The sequence below is a fragment of the Oncorhynchus mykiss genome, chromosome 22, assembly GCF_057628025.1.
Source record: "Oncorhynchus mykiss isolate SJ-2025 chromosome 22, ASM5762802v1, whole genome shotgun sequence".
Lineage (NCBI taxonomy): Eukaryota > Metazoa > Chordata > Actinopteri > Salmoniformes > Salmonidae > Oncorhynchus > Oncorhynchus mykiss.
This window is the reverse complement of record NC_143043.1, coordinates 13,780,478-13,800,933: the sequence shown is the minus strand read 5'-3', so window position 1 is coordinate 13,800,933 and position 20,456 is coordinate 13,780,478. Positions and strand designations below refer to the sequence as shown.

General features: G+C 44.7%; 1 protein-coding gene across 40 annotated transcripts in view; it reads left to right on the top strand.

Annotated features, from left to right (window-relative positions):
- The window catches only part of tns1b (tensin 1b), a 278,602-nt gene that overhangs the window by 227,265 nt on the left and 30,881 nt on the right, over positions 1-20,456 (top strand). For 30 of the 40 annotated variants that reach the window (XM_090215533.1, XM_090215527.1, XM_090215522.1 and 27 more), the window contains one exon: positions 15,891-17,576. In XM_090215533.1, coding sequence (XP_090071659.1) covers positions 15,891-17,576 — 1,686 coding nt within the window. Of the gene's footprint in view, positions 1-3,002; positions 3,285-4,725; positions 4,868-11,083; positions 11,453-15,890; positions 17,577-19,373; positions 19,431-20,456 lie in introns of those variants that run through there. The other 10 variants (XM_090215557.1, XM_090215555.1, XM_090215553.1 and 7 more) reach the window with 5 other exon arrangements.

The following is a 20,456-nucleotide window of genomic DNA, read 5'->3' as shown; positions in this document are numbered from 1 at the left end:
GAAAAAGACCTGTTGATTTTTTCTTTGTATTTTCTTCTTCCAGATCTATTGTCATATTCTCCTACATTCACTCTTCCTTTCAAATGGTACCAAGAATATGCATATCCTTGCTTCAGGGCCTGAGCTACAGGCAGTTAGATTTGGGTATGTCATTTAGGCGAAAATTGGGAAAAATGGGGCTATCCATAGGAATTTTTGAAGAAACAACGTTCTTCTGTGGGAATTTCAGCATAACTTTTTCTGCAGGTCTTATTGAAAATGCTCACAGAGCGTTATTTAATTACCTTAAAATAACCTATAATTTCCGTTCTCAAAATGTTAATAAAACCTCCCAAGAAACCTCACAAGAAAACTTTCAGAGAACCATAGTAAAATATTCTCAAAACTTCCTTGCAACCTAAACATTAACATTCCTATACATTCAGTTTTACCGGTCAGGAAACTTATGGCTTCCTTCCCAGAACCAATGGGAAACCAAAAACATATGTTCCCACAACTTCCAAGGAACCAAATGGGCTAGCTGGGTATCAAGTCATGTCCACTGACTGACTGACCTTGACCAAGGCTGTGTTCAATAGAGCACAATGCTGTGAATACTAGTTCAGATAGAAATATATTGGGTAGATCAGACATGCCTCTCTAATATGTGGAGTAAGGCATCATGTCCACTCTATTTGTGAAATCTCTGTCTGAACGTGACCCCGAGCTTCAGCCAACAGGCTAAAAGCTGCTCTTCTGCTTGTTAGTTCTCAAGGCTAGTGTCTTCCCTTTCAGGGCCTCAACCCTGCAGGTCACTTCAAAGCAGTGGTTTATCAACAAATATTTTCTACTACTTGAGTACCGGCACGTCTTACAAAATACTTTCTCTGAAATACAAAACACAGTACGGTAAAATAAAATACATTTCATTACTCTTCAATCACTGCAATCAATGTTACCCTGTGAAACTCAACCCAAAAACAATCCCACGGCTAGCTATGCTAAAAGTATTTTAGCTTTCACCGACTAGCCTGTAGCTAGGTCTTTAGGGGAGTCAAATCAAATCAAAATGTATTTGTCACGTGCGCCAAATACAACAGGTGTAGACCTTAAAGTGAAATGCTTACTTACAGGCTCTAACCAATAGTGCAAAAAATGTATTAGGTGAACAATAGGTAGGTAAAGAAATACAACAACAGTAAAAAGACAGGCTATATACACTAGCAAGGCTATAAAAAGAGCGAGGCTATATACAGACACCGGTTAGTCAGGCTGATTGAGGTAGTATGTACATGTAGATATGGTTAAAGTGACTATGCATATATGATGAACAGAGAGTAGCAGTAGCATAAAAGAGGGGTTAGCTGATGGTGGGTGGTGGACTACAATGCAGATAGCCCGGTTAGCCAATGTGCGGGAGCACTGGTTGGTCGGCCCAATTGAGGTAGTATGTACATGAATGTATAGTTAAACTGACTATGCATATATGATAAACAGAGAGTAGCAGCAGCGTAAAAAGAGGGGTTGGGGGGGCACACAATGCAAATAGTCCGGGTAGCCATTTGATTACCTGATCAGGAGTCTTATGGCTTGGGGGTAAAAACTGTTGAGAATACTTTTTGTCCTAGACTTGGCACTCCGGTACCACTTGCCATGCGGTAGTAGAGAGAACAGTCTATGACTGGGGTGGCTGGGGTCTTTGACAATTCTTAGTGCCTTCCTCTGACACCGCCTGGTGTAGAGGTCCTGGATGGCAGGCAGCTTAGCCCCAGTGATGTACTGGGCCGTACGCACTACCCTATGTAGTGCCTTGCGGTCAGAGGCAGAGCAATTGCCGTACCAGGCAGTGATGCTCTCGATGTTGCAGCTGTAGAACCTATTGAGGGTCTCAGGACCCATGCCAAATCTTTTCCGTTTCCTGTGGGGGAATAGGCTTTGTCGTGCCCTCTTCACAACTGTCTTGGTGTGTATGGACGATCCTAGTTTGTTGTTGATGTGGACACCAATGAACTTGAAGCTCTCAACCTGCTCCACTACAGCCCCGTCGATGAGAATGGGGGCGTGCTCGGTCCTCCTTTTCCTCTAGTCCACAATCATCTCCTTAGTCTTGGTTACGTTGAGGGATAGGTTGTTATTCTGGCACCACCCGGCCAGGTCTCTGACTTCCTCCCTATACGCTGTCTCCTCATTGTCGGTGATCAGGCCTACCACTGTTGTGTCGTCTGCAAACTTACTGATGGTGTTGGAGTCGTGCCTGGCCATGCAGTCATGCGTGAACAGGGAGTACAGGAGGGGACTGAGCACGCACCCCGGGGGAGCTCCGGTGTTGTGGATCAGTGTGGCAGATGTGTTGCTACCTACCCTCAACATGTCTCAACATAAATGAGATTACCGGTGCGTTCAGTTCACTTGAACTTTTGCTAGAACGACTTGTTCTAAACGTCACGTTTCCCCAAAACGTTCTTGTACGTTCTTGAATAGACTTTGAGGTACGTTTGCTCTGTTCAGTGGGTGTGCCGGGAAACGTGTTTTAAGGGCGTGCAGAGGGGCATTTTAAAGCCACAACCTAAACCCTCCCCGTTTTTCAACTGGTGGTTCCGTACAGCACCGTTGAATTTAACGTACTATTACGTTTTTATGTTCTGAATGCAGCCCACATGACTCATTTGAGCCCCAACATCAAAATAATATATATTCTGTCTTATCAACAAATTAATCTAAATTCTCCTTTCAGTCAGTATGAAGAGATATTTCCTATGTTCTCATCATCTTATGTGAGAGGTAGTATGAGATGGGTGAGATTGATGGGGGTAAATTGTGTCATTGTAGGATTCAGCAAGGGGTCTTCTAACATTCCTTAGTCTTGTTTACTATCCAACTGTCACTTCAACTACCATATTTGGCTATTGCACAACCCACAACATTTCTAGAATAGTTGAGGGTGAGAGGGCGATGTGTGTGTGTGTGTGTGTGTGTGTGTGTGTGTGTGTCCAATTATAACGCAATCTCCTCTGTCACCAAGTACACACAGTCTCACACTCCTCCACACTCCTGTGTAGGCCTTTGTGCTGTGCGTCGTAACAGGGGGAGTGACAGAGCATGCAGAATGTGTATGTGTGTGTGTTTTAGATCCTGCTCAGTGCAGACAGATGAACAGGCACTGAGCTGCTTGGAGTTGGCTAGTTGTGTTACACTCTCTTCTGTTGACATCCTCCAATGGTCAAGACCGGACTTGTTCTACCAGACCAAAGGGCTGAACATTTGACTGTAGAGAAAAACTGTACAAACAACAACAACAAAAACAAGTGAGTAGTGAACTACACGTTTAGTTCTACGGGGAATGACATGGGGAACATTGTCCTCACTTGACAGACTTTTGAATTACTTATTGACATCGGGCTTCTTAATCGCCAACTACTTGGTGATGTTTTTGTACCAGTGAGTTTTTGGTTTAGTAGGCTATGTACTGTTTGTGTCTTTACAAGCCTGTGTGAGTGACAGCTTCTTTTGAATTCCGATTTTGTCTCACATTTCTTTAAAATGAAAAAAACAAAAAAAGTTTGTTTACACCTGTGGTTGTTTTCAGACAAATATGATTCAACTGATTCAATAGGATTCAACTGAATGCTGACGTAGAATGTAGAATGTCATCTAACGTTGAATGTGGACTTTTGACTTTTTGAATGCAAAAATCAGACAAAATTAGATTGAGACTCAGTCCAGCTGTGCATAGTGCAACATCTGAACTTTTAAATCGAATCAAAGTAAACTTAATTGAAAGTGCATTTTAACATCACAATAAGATAGATGTTACTTAGAGTGCGTCTCTCTAAAACATTGCTGGAAGAAATTCTCATCCTATCACAGCGCAATGTATTTTCTCTAGTGACAACCATTTAAAGTGAATCCCAAACTTTACTTAAGTTTGCTATTGTGGAAACGTGAAAGCGTTGTGTGTGCGTGTGCGAATAGTGTTACAATGTTTATTCTCCATCTCCCGGGCTTACATTATGGTACTAGTATTACATCACCGTCTTCGGTAGAGACATTGGAGGTTGAAGTAGCCTGTAGAGGCTGGAGGTTGATGTAGGCTGTAGAGACTGGAGGTCGATGTAGGCTGTAGAGACTGGAGGTTGATGTAGGCTGTAGAGGCTGGAGGTCGATGTAGGCTGTAGAGGCTGGAGGTTGATGTAGCCTGTAGAGGCTGGAGGTCGATGTAGGCTGTAGAGGCTGGAGGTTGATGTAGCCTGTAGAGGCTGGAGGTTGATGTAGCCTGTAGAGACTGGAGGTTGATGTAGCCTGTAGAGACTGGAGGTTGATGTAGGCTGTAGAGACTGGAGGTTGATGTAGGCTGTAGACACGCAGGATGTACAGTATGCTGTGTCTATGATGGAACACTGCTCCAGATGATTCATTACACACTTTAACATTATTGCTATTATAAACAGTTTACCAACGTAGAGCAGTAAAAATAACTGTTTTGTCATACCCGTGGTATACGGTCTGATATACCACGGCTGTCAGCCAATCAGCATTCAGGGCTCGAACCATCCAGTTTATAATGTACAATATATGATAGCTTGTTTCAACCCAGACTTCTCCTGAATATAGCAGCATCTGACCAGCATCTCACTATGCAGAGCATTGTATCCTTCATCTAAATGTTTCTCATTAAATCTCATTGATATGTGTGTTGTGGGGACGCAGTGTTTTTCAATCTCACAGGACACAGAGGTGAACCATCTAGCCTATTCTTGACTTTGTGTTGGAAACAGACCAAAACTACCCCGTCTCAGTCAGTCTGTTTGGGGCTTTGGGGATTTCATTGCTTTGACTCCAAACTCAAGACGGTTGGGCCCCTGCCGTAAACACAGTTTCCCCCCGCAAGGTCAGTGTTCCCTCTCTCATTCCCCCTCCCTAAAATAAATGTTATGCGTCAGCCAGACAGTCACTCACAAAGTATTGACTACCAATTGCTGTCCATGGTGCTGAAATTGCGACATGTCTATGAGGCTGCCCATCGAATCGATGATGGGCTTTCTGTGGTGCCAGGGCATGTAGCTTATAGCTTTACTTTAGCTGATGGATAAATGTTTATTGGTAAGCCTATTTGGTCTGCATTTTCTCATGTTAAGCCTAACATAATTTCAAGAAGCTATACATGGTGTCGCAAGTTTGCCATTTAGACTGCTGGTTGGCGGCAAAAATGTAATTACTTGTTCAGCAATTAAAGTTGGAAATTCAAACAGCAACCAATAGATTGTCCTGTATAGCTGTCCTGTATAGCCTACCTGAACCTGCATGACATGAGCCTGCATGTTCTGGTCCTCTCTCCCAGCTTTGATAGAACGTTTTTGTGCGTGAAACCAGTCTATTAATGCCAAGTAATACAGTCAGTCCCCTCATAACACTATCTTACTAGGGAATGCTTCATTATGTTGTGTAGCCTACTATCTATAGCTATATAGAGTATTTAGGTGTTATTTAGCTGCTAAAATGGGGACTGTTTATATTGCAATGACAACTCCAACGGCGGTTCACCAGTATGAACAAAATCGCAAACCACTTTTTTGTTGTTTGAGCCCTCAACAACTGTCGCCCGCTAAAAATGATCATCTGTTTTCAATTTATTGGCTGTCCAGTGTCCATACAACCTGTCCCACAGCTTCCTGTACAATTAATCTCTTTCCGTATTGAGGCCGGTGATTAAGGAGAATGCAAGAGGCTCCATTAAAGATGCATAACTGCTATATTTGAGCAATGGAGCCTTTCTGCATTGAGGCACATGGAGCCTGATTGGGAATAGTGTTTTATAGGGTCGGGTCCACTGCTGGGTTGAAGCTATTTCTCCTATTCTAGGACAGTTCTTTTTTACCTTTGGGAATATGGTGTGGTGTTTTAGTGAGTGAGCAGTGCTGGGGGACATGCATGTCTGGCACTGGAGTGGCTAACTGGAGACCCAGGCCGGTCTTAGAGAAGCAATGCTAACTGTTAGCCAATAGCTATTACCCGTTAGCCACAGATGCTAATGTTTTATTAGCAGGTGCTAATGTGCATGATTGACTGGTCCCTCATGCTCACAGCTTGACTCCAGCTGGTGTCCAGACAGTCTCTCTCTCTCTCTCTCTCTCTCTCTCAGCTCACGGTATAACACTGTTTGCCTTTGGGCTTAACTACCTCTGGGAAATGGGTGTGAGTGGAGGGGCGGAAAGGAGGACAGGAGGAGGAGGAAAAGAGGAGGATAGTACCAGCAACTCACCCTGTCTTTATTGGCCACCACTGTCTTGTTTCTTTTTGATGCTCCCCAGGCCTCCTCTCCCTTCATACTGCACGGGTCACTTAGCCTGTTGAATAGGCAACCCTCTGAGCTGGGTATGGGTAAACACAGGGCTAAGGTTTACTGGGGAGGTTTGGTTACAGATAAGAGGTATAGGTACACATACACAACACATACACAAACATAGACCCGCACACATGTGCACACACACACAATCATAGTAGCATGCATGTACTGTATGTTTCATCAATGTTACACTTTAGCCCTGTTTTAACATATAGCCATATGCACACACACACACAGTTGTGTAAAGTATTAAGTAAAAAATACTTTAAAGTACTACTTAAGTAGTTTTTGGGGGGTATCTGTAATTTACTTTACTATTTATATTTTTTTTACAACTTTTGCTCCACTACATTCCTAAAGAAAATATGTACTTTTTACTCCCATAAATTTACTCTGATCCGCAAAGGTATTCATTACATTTAGAATGCTCAGGCAGGAGGACAGCAACATGGTTCAATTCACGCACCTATTAATATAATGCATAGTCTTCCCTACTGCCTCTGATCTGACAGACTCACAAAACACAAATACTGCATTTGTAAATTATGTTGAAGTGTGCGCTTGTCTGTCTGTAAATGTTCAAATCAAGAAAATCGTACCATCTAGTTTGCTAAATATAAGGAATTAGTGGTTCAGCGTTTACTTTTACTTTATTCTTTTACTCAAGTACGACAAATCAGTACTTTTCCCACCACAGTACTTAAGTGCTGTACATTTAAAACCCAATAATTTTAGACTTTTACTCAAGTTGTGTTTTACTGGGTGACTTTCATTTTCTAAAAAGTATGACAATTTTGTAATTTTTTCCCACACAAGCACACGTACATACACACACATCCTTTGGGCTCCTTGGGGGATTGCAACCCGACACTGCCATCACTCTATCTTAATAGAGCCTTTGGTTATCTCGTCCTCCTCTTTCCTGTTTTCTGTCACTGGACATTATCTAACACAGAAACAGAAACACAAAAACATCACTGTTTTATTTGAACAGGTTACACACAGTCACAGAAAATGACCAACATGAAACATAACTTTTTCATCACTTCAACACAACATACAGTGTACATATGAAGATATGGAATCCGCTTCTTGCCCCCCCCCCTAACTGAACAAGGCCAGCTAGTCTGAGCCCGAGGAATTAGTTCTATATTAGGACAATAGAAAGTGCTGATTCACCGCCCATGCTGCACCCAGCCAACAGCCTGGCAACACATACACACACACACCGCACAACACACACACCATACGACACACACTGCACACACACACCGTACGTACACCGCACACAGCCAACAGTCTGTCATGGCCGTGTCTCCCTCTGTCAGCTTCACCGCATAGGGTCCTTTGAATGGCTTAATTGCTGTCCAATGATGTGCCTGAAGTAATGAGGGACCACAGTTGAACAGGCAGGAGCCATGGAGCAAATGGGACTTTGTTTGGTTCTTTTCATGAGGAAATCGTCCTTTTTAGTGGAATGCCGGAGTAGATTGTCTGTAACTGGGTTCTCTGCAAATTTCAAAGTACTCTATTGGGCCCTATCACTATTACACAGGCCTATGTCAAGGGTAACTATAAGGGTATAAGCTGTGAGTATGGAAATTATGCCTTTCAAAAGAGGACATGTTGACCAAGTGTACGCTTTTTGTTAGAGAATGAAGTTGATTTGAACAGCACTTAATGGGTCTGATGGCTTTGAGTAGGGATGAACCTCAGTCGGCTTCTAGGCAGGAGATGTGGAATGAGTGGCTGCTCGTCCTCCTTGGGTCCTCTCCAGACCACAGTCCCAGCCACGGCGAGCCGATCAAAGCATCGCCTCATATGGGCCTCAGGCTTTTCCCATGCAGCGCTATGAGTTGAACGGAGCTTGATTGCTTTTCCTTAGACAAAAAACGTAATCCAGAGTGAAACCGTAGCTCTACATAGAGAGAGAGACTGTGGCTGTGACGCATGATTGTGTACACGTGTGTGTGTGCATGTGCGTGTGTGTGTGTGTGTGTGGGAAGATGAATACAGAAGATGAATACTGACTGAAAGTATCTGACCATTCTATAAGAAACCCCTTTGTAAAGACCTTGTCTTTCCAAACCCCAAACACGTTTTCCAAGTTCTGTCTCATAGATCTAGAAGGTGAGCCATCATTGATGTATTTTCAATGTTCTCCACTTTGAAATAAAGCCTCCATTAGCACCGTGTGGGCTTCTTTGCTGACAGCACAGTAAGTGTTTCGGGGAGATACAGCAAGGCTTTAGACGGAGGCAAAGGCATGATGCTCTAGGGACTTACTCAGCAGAAGTCAGCCCCAGTTTTGCAAAGGCATCTGATTCACACAGGCTTCTGTCCTAACTTAAGTGGGCTGGATTTAATTTACTGTAAATTCAAAGCCAAATCTGTTCCTCACTCTGTAACCATATTGTCCTCCCTCCTGATCTGCCCTTGTGCTTAACAGTTACAGCGGCGTTTCACAAAAACCTGCCAATGGCCACTGAAGGCCCAGTCAATAGTTCAGCCATTAACTCTGTCCAAACATAGCCTGTGCCAAAAACATCTCATGTACAGGTAGGGATCTAAGTAGCCTGCTCTCTAGGGGGGCTTGGAATGGCTTGGCTCAATGCCAAACTCTAAACTCCGTTGATTGATTCCATTAGTGCCCAAGGTTATGTTCTCACTGAACGCAGTCATCATCACAACATTATTTTCTATGTAGCACTGGTGGCCAGTGGACCGTGAACCCTCCACGATAGTTCTTGGTTGTTTGGAAGTTGGATTGTACTTACACGCACACACACAATTACACAGCGGGGTCAAAGGTAACACTGGGGGAGCATCTGGAAGACAGAACCTCTAAACATTCACATCCAAGTCAAAACAGGACATTAGAATTATTAGCTAAGTATGTCATAGCTTCTTCGCTCCGGAGGACGTGTATCTTGACACACTGTTCTCCTGTCACCGAAGGCTAATTTATATTCCGGAATGCCTTACCAGTCGTTTCAGGCTATACAATGTGTGAAAAGAAACGTTTATGTCCAACTTTTCCTGAGTTGACTGAATACACACCATATCTCCCTGAAGGTGAACTGCCATCTCGGATCATGCGGTAATCTCGCTTGGACTAGTAAGTGAGCTTCTGAAAATGTGCATTTAAATGTTTATTTCTACCATAGTTCACACATTGTGTAGCCCGAAACAACTGGTAAGGCATTCCGGATTATAGATTTGCCTTCGGTGATGCGAAAACTTTCTCACAAATAGGTTAACTGGAGGGCTGGTAAATATGTTTTCGTTGTATGTGATGTCACCTTCAGCGATGGGAGATCTGTGTAAAGGTCTCCCGGAGTGAAGAGGTTAGGAAGATAATAATTAACTTCCAGTAGTTTGAGATGTGATCTCAGAGGGAGCATAATATCAAACACACACACACACACACACACACACACACATCATGTGGTGACAAATACTTTGAGACAGACAGGTCATATGCCATGGCACAATCTCCCTGCTGGGAAATTAGGCAGAGCAAGGTGTCAAGAATGATGACGGGGCCCCTGCAAATATGGGTATGATCACACAGAAAGGCATTTGCCTCCTGGAGTGAGTGAGTCAAGAAAACACAGAAACAGAAATAGGCTGTAGATTCTCTATCTCTGTTTGGAATTTGACTCCCCCCCCCCCCCGCTGCTACTGTGACTATCCTAAATTTAAGACCCTTAATATACAACTTGAGGAGGGAGAACTAAAGCATGGCTAAATCTGACCTGTGAGCATCTCAGCCTAGAATACTCTTCAGCACTTACTTTATAGCTTAGAATAGTCTGCCATCGTCATTATTAACTCTGAGTGGACTGAGCAGCACAGAGCTGTACAAGGATGATGAATGATAATGCTGATGATGATGAGAGAGTGGAAGAGAGAGAAAATCGGACACAGAGGAGGGAGACCAAGAGAGGGGGACTGTCTTGATTCCGATTTGACATTATGTTGTGTACCTCGTGTTCTGTTGCTGCTGAATGTGCTGTGTTAGCGTATCAAGGTTTATCAGAACATGAACTAGTGTGTTGGCTAGATATGCTTACCGCTGAGTCTCATCTTAGTTTCATGTAGGTTATCAGATTGGAAGAGAGAAGCAGTATGTTTGTTCTCTATTCCACAATAAATCCACTGTGATATGCCTAAGAGATGGCTAAGTAAGACGGCAGCTCAAACAGAAGAGTTTGAGCTTAGTAAGGAAATATCAGTGCACTTTGTGTGTACGTAACAAAACTAGAATGTGCAGAAGCAAAGGCTGTGTGTGTGTGTGTGTGTGTGTGTGTGTGTGTGTGTGTGTGTGTGTGTGTGTGTGTGTGTGTGCGCGCGTCCGTGCGTCATCTCATTGGTACCCTGCTCCAGATCAGATACTATTGAGCACCTCTTACTTTCACCTTCATCTTTCTTTTCTGGTTCTTTCTCATCGCCCCCGCTCATCACCTTTTCCTCGCTCTTTCTTTTCCTTCTCATTCTTTCCTCCCAGCCCTATGCAGGGTGTGGTTATTTCTTTCACAGGAACAGCTTTTTTCTATTCCCTAGTGCTGGCTCAGATAGCTAGTAAAATGTCAGTCATTGGACTTAGTGGCTCTTTTCCATTGCATGAACGTTTGTGACAGGAGCCAACATAAGGAGTGGCTCATTTCTATGTGTGGGTGGGTGGGATGTGGGAGGTGTACAGTAGTGTCTGTGTGTGTGGTGGGGGGGGGGGGGGTTCTGTGTGTGTTGACTGTGGCTCGGTTCTTGACTGTGTGTGTGTGTGTGTGAGAGAGAGAGGGAAACAGAGGGAGAGAGAGAAGTGATGTCACTCAGTCAAACACATACTATGGTGTGTGTGGCTGCCCCTCTCCCCACACAGACACACAGAGACTGTTGTAAAGGTTCATGGGACTTCACAGCAGTAGCTCACTTAGAGTAGCTTAGACAGTCAGCCAGTCACCACTAGTCCACAACAGCAGCGCCTCTCACAACACGATTAGCCTCCTGAGCCAAGAGAATCCCCCCTATTCAGCTCCGCAATGTTCTGCTCCGGGGGCTCCGCTTTAGGGTAGCACTAGGGCTTTTCCCATATTCCTCTGGACTGTACCAACGGCCACATTCACAAAGGTAGGGGAGCTCCTTTCACGCTTTCTCTGTTGTGCTTTTGGAATTCCTTCTATTTTGTAACATCGGAAACTCACTGAAAGAAAGATCCGGAACCCACAAGTAACTTCCTTCCTAAGTGATTTGCCATGTGTGTCTATCTTCACTATTAATACTGGTTGTTCAGGGATGATGTGTTGAGCTGCACCGGTTGATTTACTCTCGGTTGCCAGTTGTGTCACATTTGGCCGTAAGCAGGTGATTAAAAAAAGGTGCTAAAACAGATCTACTCAAAGAGCTACTCATCTTTCAGGACATCTATGTCTGTAGGACATATACGTATGTGTGCGTATCCCATTTAATGTGGTCACTTGACCCTTAGAAGGGACACTAAGACGTAAATAAAGACATGATGATGACGCCTTTCTTTGGTTTTGCACCACAGTCTATGAGTTGAACTCTTCAGTCAGGGTCAGACGTCTGGGTTGAAGTTGTAGCTCAAGTTTTGGGAGACTTCACTGTGACATTGGTGTGTGCTACTCTTCTGTTTGCATCTGCCGGAGGGACAACAAAGGTATTTATGCGGCCAACTGTGTCAGTTTGGCCATTCAGAGTGCCATATCTGTGACTTTCTATGTGTGGTAGAAGATGTTTTGCTCTTAAGTTATTTCTCTAGAACCTTCCAGACTTCTCAGTCAAGGAAGATGTCGTCCACGGCAAACAGAGTAGACGATGGGGAAAATAATCCCTTTTTCCAAGGAATGCTGCTCTTAAAGGAAGTCCTGGACTGTGGCCTAGGCCGGTGAAAGGAAACAAACAGGCTGTCGAGACATCAGCCTGAGCCTTGAAAGGAGACATAAGCTTATTTAGTGCAGTTTCACAGGGTCCTTGTGTTTAAAGCTTAAACGTTTGAAGTTGTTCAGCAAAACGCCGACCCCATTTCTACGAACTGAAATGATCGTTGAAGAGATTCTCAGATCCCAGATTCAGATTCTACCTTAAAGGGCAATTCCGTCACTTTTCAACATCATATTCATTATCTCCAGCACCATACCGGTGTCTACATGTGAAAAGGGCACCTTTCTATGATCTGTGGTTAAAAAAGATAGTCCTAAAAAATGCTTCGCTGTGACATCACAGCTGTTTTCAAAACCTGCAAAGCATTTATAGCCATAGGGAGGGTATGTCACCATGTCACCTCGAATCTCATAGTGTTTGAAAATCGCTGTTTTTAAAATGTAGAAATGCACTGTTTTCACACATGTAAGCACTGGTATTGTGCTGGAGATAATGAAAAGGAGGTTGAAAAGTGGTGGAATTTCCCTTTAAAGACAGGAGAAGGATTAACATAGGGGCTCTATTTTCGGTTGCCGTTAAGGCGGTGCTAGTGTGAAATGCATGTTCGTTTGCATTTTCAAGCCCTATCACCAGTTTCGGTAATTTACCAGTCTTATATCAGCTCGCTAGCGCTCAGATGACGGGGTGGAAATATTGGAGGTGTGTCCTTAAAAACATGATCTGAAGTGCAAATTTCAGGCAGCGCTGATAGGGATATTTAAGACCAACCAAAAGCAGTAACGCAGTTGATTATGGCATGGATTGTGACATCAGAAACGGAGACGATCCAGCCGTGAATCATACTGCCCATATGCGCATGGAACAAGAGTAGCCTTGGTGTCTGTATACTTAATATTTATTTGATTAAAACCAAGCATAGCCTTCCCTCCTCTCAACGAAGGCTTTTTTTAATCTACCCAATGGTCCCGTTTTGAATGTGTGTAAAACACTCCATAGTCTGCATTGTTTGAATATTATATGACAACAGGGAGAAATGATGGTGCCTGTAAGTATTTAAAACAAGTTGTTGTTTTGTTTATAATTTGATTAGAATGATTAGTTCTCTTTGTAGGCCTTATCAGTAATTAATTGAATCTTGCTTATTGACCATGTTTGGCATGTCCATGCTAAAGGCCAAGCCCTATATCAGTGTGAAGACATGCAATTACTTACAATGTGGACTAAATGGTTTTACGTTTAACCTATTTAGCAAAGATGGGATAGGTCTACATTTTGTTATTTCATTTCTGTAAGCCATTTAACAAACTACAACATTGGAATTTAAGTTGATTCAAAGGCAATTTATAAAAGTCTGTAAATACACACAACCTGAAGCAACCACGTACAGTATTTTGCCATGGAGCACGTTCTGATTGGCCAGCGAGGGGCCAAGCCTGCACACACTCATAACTTGTTTATTCATCAAAACCCAGCCCTTTCACTCCAACGCCAGCAAGTGTGCCGATAACTGTGATAGTGAAAATATCAAAGATGTCTCACTCACCCCTGAACCTATTGCATTACCGACTGCGCTTAGATTGACCATTACGTTAGGTTTGTTAAACTAGAGCCCTTTGTCTGGTATAATAGAGGGAAAAAGTATGACCTTGCAGTGATTTATGGGCAACCCTGCAGAGAAGGGTGGGTCAACCCACAGAGACAGGTTCAAAGGTCAAACCAGGGCATTATGGTCCTCACCAGGTGACCTGTAGCATCTGGCAGGAAGTGGCTTCAGGGGACACAAGGTCAAAGGTCACGTCACAAGAGTAGGTAGAAGTTGCACTTATCCACTGAAACAGGGTCAGATGTTTCCTCATGTTTAAGGTTACGATTGGGAATAGGATAATCTTACACTAGATCTCTTAAAGGAAACGTTACAGAACCTCATAGATCAGCTGAACAACAACAACAGAGCCGGTCTATGGACTTCTATGGAATTCACAGAGAACCATTCACAGAAGGTTTTCTGAAGGCTTGTGATGTTCGCACTGTTTTTTTTTTTAGAATGGCATGCTCTGTTTGTGCACTGCTGTTTCCAGATGTACAATCTGATTTGTATATCAGGAGATATCTCAGAAAACCTATGCACACTGTCTCACACAACACACACACACACACCTACACACACACTGCTGTTTCACCCATACAGGCTTTGCTGTCTCGCCAGCCTGTAAAGCTTCATGGGAACTGTGTGGGGTGAGGAGCTAGAAGCTTAATCAGATATAACGTTATGTCGATGCTCACTTCATGCCCTCTGATGGAGGCTGGAATGCTGAAATGTGCTGCTTTTTAATGATATGTTGTAATAAGAAGCATTATTCATTGAACTTCCATTGTCTTCCTCCAAGAGAGACTAAATATGAATCTTTGTATGGCACTGTTGGCGTTGTGGTTCCCAATGTGAGCTTGCATGGCAGGGCAGTTTAAATGTCATGCTGCATAGAGCCAGCTGCTGTGGGCATTGTGAAGAGCAGTTTGCCACTGGTAGTTTTAGGTGGTCATCCCCTTCACTGATGTATTGTGACATTGACCTGACCATAAGGAATCAATGGGAATAGTGTAGGGCGTGTCTGTGTGTGTGTGTCTGCACTTGTGTGTGTGTGTGTGTGCATTGCGTGCATTTGTGCATGTACAGTATGTGTTTGTCCACATTTGCACAATAGTGAATGGCGTACGTGTGATTTAGAGTTGTGTGTCTTTCTCTGCGTTTTTTGTCTGTGGTAGGAAATGTTTTGCTTCTATTCCTAGGGGGCAGGAAAGGCCTTCAGGACTTACTTACTTAGTGAGGCAGTTTTTCCACGATGACTCAGTGCTTCTGGATGGGGCTCCCTCTACCTTGGGAGGTCCCCTGGACAGGGGGTGGGGCTGCCGTGTGTGTGTGTGTGTGTGTGTGTGTGTGTGTGTGTGTGTGTGTGTGTGTGTGTGTGTGTGTGTGTGCATCCGTTAATGTTTAAGTGTAGTTGTGTGTTCCTGGATGATGTACCAATGATCCATTGCTTTTCTCTGAGCTCATTCTGTAAAATACCTCAATCGTCAGCATGCCAGTTTTTTTTCATCAGAACCGGGTGATGTGCATTAACATAGATAATACATAACATACTCTGTATACAAACACAAACTCATTTCCAATGCGTTTCAGGTGGCGGTGATTGGCTTGAGAAAGTGCAAGCCAGGCTTCTGTGATTTCATCCTATTTTCCACAGCGCATGCCACAGCCCCATTCTCATTTCCTGTCAGAGAGAGGCTGGTAAAATAGGCAGAAGTGTGCCAGTATTCAGTTTAACTGTGGCTGTTTTGGCATCGCCTGCACACTGACAAATTACACTTTCCCCACCTACTTCTCTTTTGTCCCTTCCCTGCTCTTTCCCTTTCTCGCTTTCTCAATTATACTGGATTTAGTTGCTTTATCGGTATTACAGGTCTGTGTTGCTGAAAAGTAATGATATTCGCTGTACCAAATGTCCACAAACCTTTGAATGATATACATTGAATGATGACATTTTTGTGTGTACTGGCTCTTCATCTTGATTCACATTAATTGAATGATGACCATTGTACATAAGATACTGTACAGTGTTGTTTCCCTCTTTGTAAACACCCTCTTTCCGTCTCTTTCTCTCTCCAGACGTCATACACACACAGGGCCCTCTCGACGGCAGTCTCTACGCTAAAGTTCGCAAGAAGGAGTCCATCGAGGGCTCGGTCACTGCCAACGGCCTCTCGCCTGCCGCCACCGAACACGTCCTACCTGCCGTCGACCAGGTCCTTCCCACAATCGACCAAGCTCTGTCGGTGAGCAGCGACTCTGGCAACTCCACCGCCTCTATCAAGACTGACCGCACCGATGAGCCAGCCCCGGCAGCAGCAGCACAAGTACCCCAAGCAGCCCTCGCAGTGATCCAGCCACCAGCGACCCAGGAAAAGGTCGCAGACTCGGGCACGGTCCCGGCTGTCCAGCCCATCAGTCCCCAGGAGAAGCAGGAGCTGGAGCAGCTGCTCAGCGGCCTGGAGGGCCCCATGCACCGCCAGGGCTACCTGTCCTCCCCATCAGGTGGAGGGACAAGTATAGGACTAGGAGGAGGAGGAGGAGGAGGAGGAGGAGGAGGAGGAGGAGGAGGAATACTTCACCTGGTGCCGGCCCAAGTTCACGTGAACGGCAACAACAGCAGAATGGACAGGGAAACGGATATTCTGGATGACGAGGTGGCACTGCCTACCAGCCAGGAGGGCAACAGCATGGATAGCCTGGGCACCCTGTCGTCCCTGGAAGGGAGAGCTACACCGGCAGACCTCTACTATCAGGCTGAGACGGTCATCAATGGGCAGCACGAGGTTACCTATCTGGAGAGGAGCATCCCCCCGGAAAATGCTGTCATCAATGTCGCCATACGCTCACAGGATGTGGCCGCTCAGGTTCCCGTCACATTGGTGCGAAGCCTATCCTCAGCTCAGGATGGGACAGGCGAGTCCATCCCCCCGGCGAGCGATTACATTTTCAGCCAAAACGGGAACCTGTATCGCTCGCAGTCGTTCGGTGCAGAGCAGAAACCCCTCCCCAGAGCTCCAGCACGTACCACCAGTAGTCGTGATGCCGTCCAACGGGGGCTCAACGTGTGGCAGCAATATGGCGTCCCAGAGGAGCCGGTGATGGACGGCGTCCATTTTGGCCCTTTTCCACCCTCCATGCCTCTACAAAGCCACCACAGCCTGCCACAGTTCCCCCACCACCAGACTGCCTCGCAGCAGGAGATTGAGCAGTCCATTGAGGCCCTCAACCTGCTGATGCTAGACCTGGACCCAGGCTGTCCTTTGGGGCAGGTGCCCAAGTCCCTGAGCGCTCCGCCAGGGGATAATGGGGTGGTGGTGACCATGCAACCATCCTTCTCCCAGACCCAGGCCAGACCCTCCTACCAGGCCGACTCAGCTATCTCGGGAAGCCATGCGCCTCGCCTTGCCAAGGTCCCGCTGAGTTCCTCCCCCATCCAGCTGTCCACGTCACCAGAGCCCTCTGCCGTCCAGAGACCCACAGCCATCTACCAGCCTGGTCCCACTGTAGTCTCCGTCCCTGGCTTCCTCACTGAACCTTCCAGCCAAGGGGAAACCTGGACCAGTTCTCCCACCCAGGTCCCCACTACCGTTGGCCAGCTGCAGCTGAAGCCCATTAACACGTACCCCCCCAGCACAATGACCTCGTCCCTGTCCCCAGAGCTCCAGCAGAGTCTCAGTGCCATCTCCTCATTGCCCCAGCTGAGAGATGCCGAGCCTGATGAAGTATTCAACGTGGAGGGTTTAGTAGCCCAGCGCGTGGCAGGTAAGACTGCAGATCTCATGTGTTGTCATTGGCATATAGGTGTGATTTAATATACAAAGGAAACAGGAAGGTTATTCTCAAGTCGAGGATATATTAGGATGTTAAAAAAGAAACAAAAAGCTGTAATGAATATGAATGAAGTTCAAACAGAGAACATCTTGATAGTTTTCTCCCAAAACAGAGCATTTATTACATTTTCTTTCCTAAACTTAGTTTTTTTAACAAGTTTGTTTACTGCACAAAGAGATGAACAGCCCACACAGACACCATCTCTCAGTACAACATGGAACTGTAAAACCCCCGGAGTAACAAATGAAATCCTCAGAAAATCCATTGTGAGCCGGGCTTGACTTTTCCTGGCTCAAATCTCTGCCCTTATGATGGGCTGCGTTGGCGTTGATATGAGCCCTGTGAGGTCACAATGAAGCCATTGTACACACAGTGCCTCAGCTCGAGGATCCCCCGTAAGACCCTGCACTACACTGTATGAAGCACTGAGGCTTCCTAGAACTGACTGCTCCCAAGATGGAGGACACACCTACTAGTACATATGGTTCATTGCTTAAAGCATCTAGCACCCTGGTAAAATAATGTTGTTTTTCATGTAAATAGTGCTAAGAGAACTAAGCTTTTGTCCAATAGGAGGATAGCTTGTTATGTGAAGCTAGAAGGACTTTACAGGGCAAATGGCTCTTAATAAGGCCACACAAACATTTTTATGACAAGTGGGGCAAAAGTATGCCAACAAGCACACGTTGACAAGGTTACACTGTCAGTGAGATCATGAAACCATTTTAATGCACTTCTTCGGCACGTGTATTGGTGGCCAACCCTTTTCCTGGAGAACAATCCATTTACCTTTCAAATCAAGCCTGCGTCAACCTGCAGTACCATATATACCGCAGCAGTTATTGCCAAATGACAAGCTTTCCAAACTGCACAATTTCAGTGCATCTTATCTCGTGACAGCCTGCTCATCAGTTATGAGCTGTCTCCAATGGAGGAAGTTCGCTGGTGTAACCGAACACACAGGTCCGCAGTGTGGAAACCTGTCATAAATCAAAAAGTAGTGGTACAGAATCACATTGCCAAGCTGTGAAGGGACATCTCTGAAAACAAGTCCAAGAAAGATACTCTCACAGTAATGGGTAAATGCATCTTCTTGGTTCTGAAATTAGTTTCCGTGAAACCCCATTATGGCCAGACAGCGAAAGTGCTGTTATTGGGATTTTATAGACAAATCAATTAAAATATCATTTAAATAAAGTGCATAAAAAAATGCAAGGCACTTTACAGTCAAACAACTACATAAAGGAAATAAAAGAAAAACAAGCAGGAAGAATAAAAAGCAGGAATAATATAAGCGAGCAGGGAGATCCTTCTGTCCTTGTTAGTTACTTGTCACACAACCACTTTGCTTCTCTGGACAGCTCAAGGCAACTGATAGTAGACTTTCCTTATCACATCTTGTGGTTGTCAGGAGATACAAGCCCACTTTGTCCACATGTACAGGCAGCTGTCCACCGAAACATATGTGACATGTCCACTTGGTTCTTATTTCTGATATTTCTTAGTCATTGTTTATCATAGATGTTTGACATTTCCATTGTTCTGTAAGCGATTATGATTTAGATTTTTTTTTTCATAAACTAGCAAATAACGTATTTTCTTCATTTATTTTTCCCTTTCTGTGGACGATCTCATTATCTCTCCATCATTCTCTCTCCTCTTCATCTTCATCCTCCTCCTCCTCTTTCTCCTGCCGACTCCAATCATGCCCCTACTCTACCTACCCAGAGTACTCAGCCAGAATGCGAGGCCAGTCTGAGCACCGTCGCTCCCTCTCCCTCTCTGGTTCGTTCCCCTCCTCCTCTCCTTCCCTGTTTCCCCTGTCACTGACTCCTCTTCAAAACTAACCTTTCTGAGTATCTATCCATGGCACTGCCTGCCAGTTTGAGTTTGCTGTTTGCATTTGTTGCTTCCTGTTTATGCCCTTTCTTTCCGTTTCTACCTTACTCTCTTTCTTTCTCATTATCTATCTATTTTTTTTCAGTCTTTCCCTTGCTCTCTTTTCCTCACTCCTTCCCTCTGATTGTCTCTCTCGCTATGTCATAGAACAAACAATGTCCTCTAATGTCCAGTTTTTCCAATACACCGTCCTTCATCTGTGATTGATGGAGAGGACAGTTTGATATTTATTTTTTAAGGTTAAGGAATCGACCCAACCCAAAAATTGCATTTGAGTTAATGTTTAAGTTTTACAAGAACGAGATGAGGAAGCACAAAGATGGCTCTGTGCGGACTCGCAGCGGAGTGTATGTCACAAGATATTGTTTGCCAAAGCCAGGGAACAATACCCAAGGCCAGGAGACACTGGCCTCTTTCAAGGCTGCTCTTTTCCCCTTTCTGTTTTTAACATTATCATCGCAGACAAAGGGCACTAAATCTAGGGGGAAGATTGCCTTTTTGAAATATTCTGAAGGCCTTATCTGTCCGTTGGGAGAGATAGACAAGGACGCAGACTGTATTGTTCTGTCAGGGGCCTGGAATGATGTCCAGACTGCACTGTACTCCCAAAAGCCAGAGTAGTCCTTGAAGTCCAAGGACTGTAATGAATGACCACAATGACATCCATTCTATTAACATGGCTTCACTTCCAACAACTCAGGCCTTGGAGCAAAGATGGAGCATGAGTAGACCGGACATTCCCGGTGTAGACCGTTTAGAATGGGGTCAGACCTGGTCTACTGGGGAAAAAAAACACTCTATTTGGGTATTTATATACATACGTAGATCTGTTTCCAATCAGTACATTTCTTTGAAGGGAATTCCGATGAATTTCCCCCCAGATAACCCTTCCGCACCATAAAATAGTCCCTC